The sequence below is a fragment of the Chenopodium album genome, chromosome 13, assembly GCF_948465745.1.
Source record: "Chenopodium album chromosome 13, dcCheAlbu1.1, whole genome shotgun sequence".
NCBI lineage: Eukaryota > Viridiplantae > Streptophyta > Magnoliopsida > Caryophyllales > Amaranthaceae > Chenopodium > Chenopodium album.
In genome coordinates, this window is record NC_137846.1 from 8,987,808 (window position 1) to 8,995,400 (window position 7,593).

Below are 7,593 nucleotides of genomic sequence, written 5' to 3' on the forward strand. Positions count from 1 at the left end.
TACTCGCACCTTCCTTCAAGTGGCCTCCTTATACTTGGACGATAATAGGGATGAAGATCACCTTATTTTACAACGCCTAGACCGTGCCTATATGACCTCTGATTGGTTTCATAACTATCCTGATAGTCGTTTACTTAATCAATCGATTCTCATCTCAGATCATGCTGCTATTTTCTTTGATGACTCCCCGTTGCAAAGACAGTCAAACCGTCCTTATCAATTGGACAATTGGTGTCTGAACTTTCAGGAGATACATGACTTTGTTCTTACTACTTGGCAAAGGAACATCTCTGGCTCACCTATGTTCATTCTCTTAAAGAATCTAGAATATGTTAAGTCACTAGCTAGGAATTGGTGTATCAACAACAAGAAATTTTAGGGAGTTGATCGGAAAATTTTTTCGAGGGATCTTTCCAATGAGGGAGAGTTAGTCCAGTCAGTTAATGATGCCTCTCTCCACATGACAAATATTGTTACGTCAAAGGACATTATCTTATTGCAGCTGCAATTCTAGAGGCAACGCTGTAAGAAAAACTGGATACCGAAAGGCGATTGCCCTTCTAAACTTCTGTTCTCTAAGGTCAAGGGACGACAGAAGAAAAATGAGATTAGTTCTTTACTTGATGATCTCGGAGTTCTCCAACATGGGCAGACGGAAGTTTAGCGTGTTGTTGTGCAATCTCTCAAGAAAACCTTTAAATCTGATTGCATGCCTCCTTATGATCCGGAAATCAATACGGTCTTACGTGAGCTTGATCTTCCTCGTTTCAATTCAGCCCAACTCACTAATTTAGATCGTCCCTTCACGACTGCTGAAATTCGTATTGCCATGTTTTCTTTAGGGAATTGTAAGTCTCTGAGTCCAGACGGAATTACAGTTGAATTTTTCAAGTCCCACTGGGATGTTGTGGGGGATTCGGTGGTTAAAAGCATTCAAAGTTTCTTTCAAACGGCGTATCTCTTGAAGGAGTGGAATCAATCCCTCCTTGTTATGATTCCTAAGATTGGTACCCCAACAGAGATGGGGCATTTACGACTGATTAGCCTTTGCAATACAGTGTATAAATGCGCGTCAAAATGCTTGGTGGCCAGGTTACGCCAGTATCTCCCTCTTCTCATCTCGGATTCTCAACATGCCTTTGTTCAAGGCCGTGTTATGACGGATAATATTTTGCTAAGCCATGAACTGATGGAGAAAATTAATGGCTCAAAAACTGGCACTAATTGGCTTGCTTCGATTAAAATTAATATGAGCAAAGCTTACGACAGAGTTCATTGGAGTTTTCTTTTGCAGGTTTTAAAAGCCTACGGGTTTCCGGCTTGTTGGTTACAGATGATCCAACAGTGCCTTGCCACGGTTACTTACAAGCCCTTGGTCAACGGCACTACCTCGGACACCTTTAAGCCACAATGTGGTCTTCGCCAAAGTGATCCTATCTCACCGTATCTTTCCCTATTCTGCATGGATATTTTCTCTCGTATGCTGCATCTAGGACAGGATTTAAGGCTTTTTTAGGGAATCAAGCTTTCCAGAACAAGCCCTGCTATCTCCCATCTATTCTTTGCGGATGATGCTATCATCTTTTTTCAGCCTACGACTGCTTCCTATACTAATATCATGCAGATCATTCAAAGGTTTACTAAGATTTCTGGAGAGGAGCTAAACCTATCAAAATCTTTAATTAAGTTTAGCCCGAATTTCGGTCTGCCTTCCCAGGATGGGTTCAAATCAATATTCCAAATGAAGCATGTTAAAGTGTTCGACCATCACCTGGGGGCTCCAATCGACTTCATCGGAAAAAAGAAAGATCACTTCCAATTCATCATCGACAAAATTATTAGAAGAATCCATTGTTTAAATGCAATCCGGCTTTCACAATCGCAGAAGTTAATTTTCATTAACTCAATCCTTGTTGCAATGGCCTCCCATGTGCTTGCGTGCTTTGAGCTGCCGGTCTCCGTAATTGGGAAAATAGATTCCTTGCTCATGTGCTTCTTCTGGGCCCATTATGATAATAAAGGCATGCATTGGGTTAATAAGGACACCATGCATCTTCCTCACGGGTTGGGTGGCTTGGGCATTCGCTGCTTGTCGTCCTTAAACAAGGCGTTGCTAATGAAACAGGTTTGGAGACTATTTACCAACCTGCAGTTGCTTGTCTCTAAAGTTTTTGGTGCCCGAACGACCTTTCTTTCCAACAACCCTAGTACTCGACCCCTTTATTCTGGTTGGCATTCTTATGGCCTACGAGGGTTACTTAAGGCGAGCACTCTTCTAAAACACGGTTGTAACTGGAAAATTGGTAATGACTAGTCCACTCTAGCTAGGTCAACTAAGTGGGTCAATGGCAGCGTTCCTGAGTTCAAACCTGGAATTCCTTTGTAAAATGTGGCTCCTCATACTATCAGTTTTTTCATCAACCATCATACGATGGGGTGGGATACTACTAAAGTTGTCGATTATTTTGTTCCAGCAGATGCTGCTGCAATCCTGGCAATGAAGGTCCCTGATACGACTTAGAATTGGGCGAGTACCCATTGTGGAAAGTACTCGGTTAAAACTGGTTTATGCTATGCTTCAACAACAACTTTCTCCTGCTTCCACTCTATCCGCTACTGACTCTTTCTGGAAGTTCCTTTGGTCTCTCCAGCTGCAACCTAAATGGAAGTTTTTCTTATGGAAACTGCTTCACCGCGCTCTTGCGGTCAAGGTGGAACTCAATCATAGAGGAGTTCCGATTCAAGACGTCTTCTGTGACCTCTGTCGTTCGGAACTGGAGGATTTACAACACCTTTTCAGAATGTCCTTTTGTGCATGATCGGTTTGGAGGGGTGGATGCCTCGGCATTCGCTCAGAATTTAATGGACACCTTTATCTCTCAGATTGAATCCAAGATTATATCCGACTTTTTATCAGTCAGGATGGACCTTCTAGTACTCGCTTAGGTACCTTCGTCGGTACTCTTTGGAGCTTGTGGTTATGTCGTATTTCCAGAATCTTTAGGGATTCTTCTGCGTCCCGCCCTTTTGATTCTCTGTTTGCGGAGGTCATGGATAATCATTCAACCTTTGTCGACTCAGATACCCTGGCTAGTTCTCCTAATACTGCGATGACAAATGGCGGTGCCTTTTCTCTGCCTGGGCTTTACTTTGCTCAGCTTGGCCTGACTTCCTATGGGATCTTCAAATAGATGGCTCTTGGTTCAAAGATTCTCAACACGCATGAATGAGATGGTGCTTGGATAATGATGACCCACTGGATGATCGGATCAGTGGAGGTAGAAATTTCGGGGTTTGTTCTTCATCTTTACATGCAGAGGCGTTGGATTGCATGTATGGGCTACAGTGGGCTTTTGAACGTGGGTTTCTGTCTCTCATGGTTTTTACTGATTCATATAATCTTGTCACCCTACTTCGTGGAGAGGGGCAAGGTAATGTCACTTACATATGGCTTATTCGGAGGATTTTACAATTTGGCTTAAGCTTTCGGTTTTGTACTATTCAGAAGGCGAATTGTCAGCGCGTCCACAGAGCTCATCTAATTGCAGGAGAAGAGACGGTTAACTCTATTTGCTTTAGTATTAATATGTAATTTGTTTGTATCCTTTGTCAAAAAAAAAAACACACACACACACACACAATAAAGGTTGGCCCACATATGGGCCATGCTACACGACACAACAATTGTGTCTTATAGCTAGAGTTATAGTTGAGGCCATGCAAACTCAAACCTTTTGGAGGGTCCTATTATGGGTGATCAATATCGGTCGACCCGTTAGTCTAGCACGATCCGGCTCGAAAATAGGGTAGGTTTAGACAAGTCTAAAAATGCATTTTTAGTTAAACTCCCGAACTCGGCCCGAAATATCAATTTGGCCCAACAAATTTGCTTCTTTTTGCGGGTTTGGACATGAAATATGATGTTATGGCTAGACCCGATTCAATTATTTTATCACCTCTTCCGTATATGCTACCCATCAGTTTTTGTATGCTTCCACTTCTTTCTCCTTTAATAATCTTTTATTTATAGAGATTAATCAAACTTAGGAGTTGTTTTAGAAAGAGAACATTATATTAAACCGACGACATTAACATATGACAATATCTATTAACTATTACTAAAACAAAACATGCTGACATCATTAAGAGACACTTGTCGACTTCTTATGAAAAATTTTCCCGCCAAAACTATTTTTGACATCATCATTTTTTTCCCCCTATTTTTTCCCTCCTAAGCTCTAAAACTGAACAAACACAATATTTCATTCAAAATTAATTAATGAGATTATGATTACGCCTTTTTCAAATTTCAAATATAGAATATTGACAACTATTTTAAACAAATAATATCTATTTAAGCCATGCAACACACAGAATTAAACTAGTTATTAATAAAGTTATATGTTTGAATAACTCTAATCATATGCGAAGAAGTACATATGAACCACTATAAATTATACGTATTATAAATTTTGGATAATTTTCTAGTTAGGGCTAGGGCAACTTGATCTATCACCATAGCTAGAAAGAATGCATTGATTCCCTAAAGAAAGTTGATGGTACACTTTGATCTCCTAGGGGGTCTTCGGCGTGTTCATCACTAGCGTTGAAATAATTGCCATATAAAAAAGCGAGGATAACACAAGTCGATAGCACCATCAAAAAACGAGTTGTTGATTCGAATCGATACATATAATATGCAGTGCAAACTGAAGCACCCATCACAAACTTAAAATATCCGTAGTTTGGAACTGGCTCTCCAATACACAATCCTTGAATCCTATTAAATTCCGCCCCACAAAAACTCATAATAGGCAAGCTTAATATTCCAATGAATTTCGATTCTTTCGTAATTTCGATAGTTGATCGAAAAGTGTAAATACTTATAAACTGCAACCAAAAGTAGAATAACATAAAATTTCGACCGTTAACCTCACAATCCATCAAGCATTTTAAGGCATTAATGAACAAATTGAATAACGAATAAACAAATATATAGAGCAGAAGGTTGATGCCGGCAATGATGCAGCGGGGTGTGTAGCTCATGCCACCGAAGACTTGTTTAATACCATCGTAGTGTTCATTTTCGTCTAAAAGTAACACCAATAAACTACATAAGAAAAACATCCACCCAACAAAAGATACAAAAATTATAATCAAGAGGACACTAGCTTTTATATGTGCTGACTTAGTTCGCCATTCATTCATTTTTTGTTTGAATGAGCCACAAAGGCAATATAAAAACCTATAATGCACAATATTAACCCTGACTCAAAACTACTTAAGTCAGATCTAATGAATATTTATTTTTTTGGTCTTAGGGAGAGAATTTAAAGATATTATTATATAGTGATGGATGTTGAATGATTAATTCAAAGTTTATCACTAATATTTAGTAATATGTGCTAATTATCAGCAGTAAATTAGGATGCTATATATATCAGGCTAATATACACTTGACTAGTGGTTGTTACACTTGTTAGTAGGTTTATTATTCTATGCGTTAGAATAGGAAGTTCCCAATTAAAATCTTACTGTATAAATTTGTTAAGTAGTTTTTTTTTATTTTTTTTAAGTAGTTAAGTAGTTTGCTTGTTAAAATTTGTATTCTCAAAATTCAATGAAATCTGTTTACTTAAAGCCGTCAAACATGCATGCTTTGAAAAGATCCTAAAATTCCTCTGGCCACTTCTTGATCCGATTTTAAAAGTATTTATGATAAAATTTTTAATTTTATTTAAATCTAATCTAATCTAATCTAATATATATATGTAAATAAAGTAGGCATTTTTCGGGAGCATTTGACGCGCCACATAAGAAAATGTATTATTTTGTCCAATGAAAAATTAGATTAATAATTTATTTTAGAATTAAAAAATTTACTCGCCACCTAAGCAAAAGTGACGAATAAGATTTAAGAATTTTGACACATGGGTAAAAACAACAAATAGAGAATAATTAAAATTTAAATTATTTTTAAAAACCAATAATTATCTTCTCAAAAAAAAAGTAATAATTATCTTTTTTACATATATGGATGCAAATTTTTGATCGCAAATATCTTTAATCTCTCCCTAACAAATATTTAAAAAGTTTGATTTTAATAATGTACTCATCGAGACGAATAAAACTATATCTCATATGACTAATTCCCCATAATTTTAATAGTTAAACGATTATAAATGAGACTAACATTTTAAACAGATGAGTATATTAAATAAACGCATAGGCAAAAGACTTATTTTGATCAATAAAAAAAACGAGATTTATCATTTCTTTTTTGAATTAAAAGTTTAAATTGTCACATAAGCAAAATTAGTAAATAAGGTTTGGGATTTTAAATTCAAGCATCACATAAAATAAATAAAACAACAAAAGATAACTTTAGGGTTAAAATTAAAAAATTATCTTATGATATTAGGAATTTTATCCATATATTTAATGAATGATCTTCATAAATTTACAAAATTTTAAATTAAATAAAATGATTTACTAGAACCGTGCATGCACGGGCTTACATCTAGTATATATAAATAAAGTAGGCATTTTTCGAGAGCATTTGGCGTGCTACATAAGAAAAGGTATTATTTTGTCCAATGAAAAATTAGATTAATAATTTATTTTAGAATTAAAAAATTTACTCGCCACCTAAGCAAAAGTGACGAATAAGATTTAAGAATTTGGACACACGAGTAAAAACAATGAATAGAGAATAATTCAAATTTAAATATTTTTAAAAACCAATAATTATCTTCACTAAAAAAAATAATAAGTAATAATTATCTTTTTTACATATATAGATGCAAATTTTTAATCGCAAATATCTTTAATCTCTCCTTAGAAAATATTGTAAAAGTTTGATTTTAATAATATACTCATCGAGATGAATAAAACTAAATCTCATATGTCTAATTTTCCATAATGTTTTATGTAATACCTCGTATTTTTATACGTATTTTAATTAAAATAAGTATTTTGAGAAGTATTTAATTAAATTAAAATATTTTATTTAAAGTATTTTAATTATTCATTTTAATAAATTTAGAAATATTTTATAAAAGGAAAGTTCATTTAATTAATTATTTTATTTTAAGTTGGGATTTAATTTAAGAAAGTTTTATTTTAGTAAAGTTTTATTAGGGAAGGGATTAGGAAAGATAAAAAAAAAAAGAAAATTATAGAGAGAAGGGTTTCTAGAGAAGGGGTTAAATATTCAACACTTGAGGCAAATTAAACTTTGTCCAGAGTGGAGAAAACCCAAGGTAAACTTCTCTCCCTTTCTCTTTATTTTTCTTTTTCTTTTTCTTTCTCTTTTTCCCCTTCCCCTTTTCAACTCCTCCTCACCGCCGACCACCACCACCACCTGCCGGTTACGCCAGCCACCAGTAGCACCAACCGGCAGCTGGCGGTAGCCGACAGTGGTGGCCGGCCAGCCACCTTTTTCGAACAAAAAAAAAATTAAAACTTTGTTTTAAAAATTTGTTTAATCCTACATCTAATTATTAATTATGAGTTTTGTAACTTGATTTTTGATGTTTGATTATGAGTTTTATGTTAATTAATTTTCAGAATTTATTTTTAATTGAAAAGCTC

At 35.4% G+C, this 7,593-nt stretch overlaps 1 protein-coding gene across 1 annotated transcript; it reads left to right on the forward strand.

Annotated features, from left to right (window-relative positions):
* The first annotated feature begins 1,618 nt into the window (after positions 1 to 1,618).
* On the forward strand, positions 1,619 to 2,314 carry LOC145575166 (putative mitochondrial protein AtMg00310). The gene has a single exon (XM_081633070.1). The coding sequence runs from the start codon at positions 1,619 to 1,621 to the stop codon at positions 2,312 to 2,314; it is 696 nt and encodes a 231-aa protein (XP_081489196.1).
* Positions 2,315 to 7,593: the final 5,279 nt, after the last annotated feature.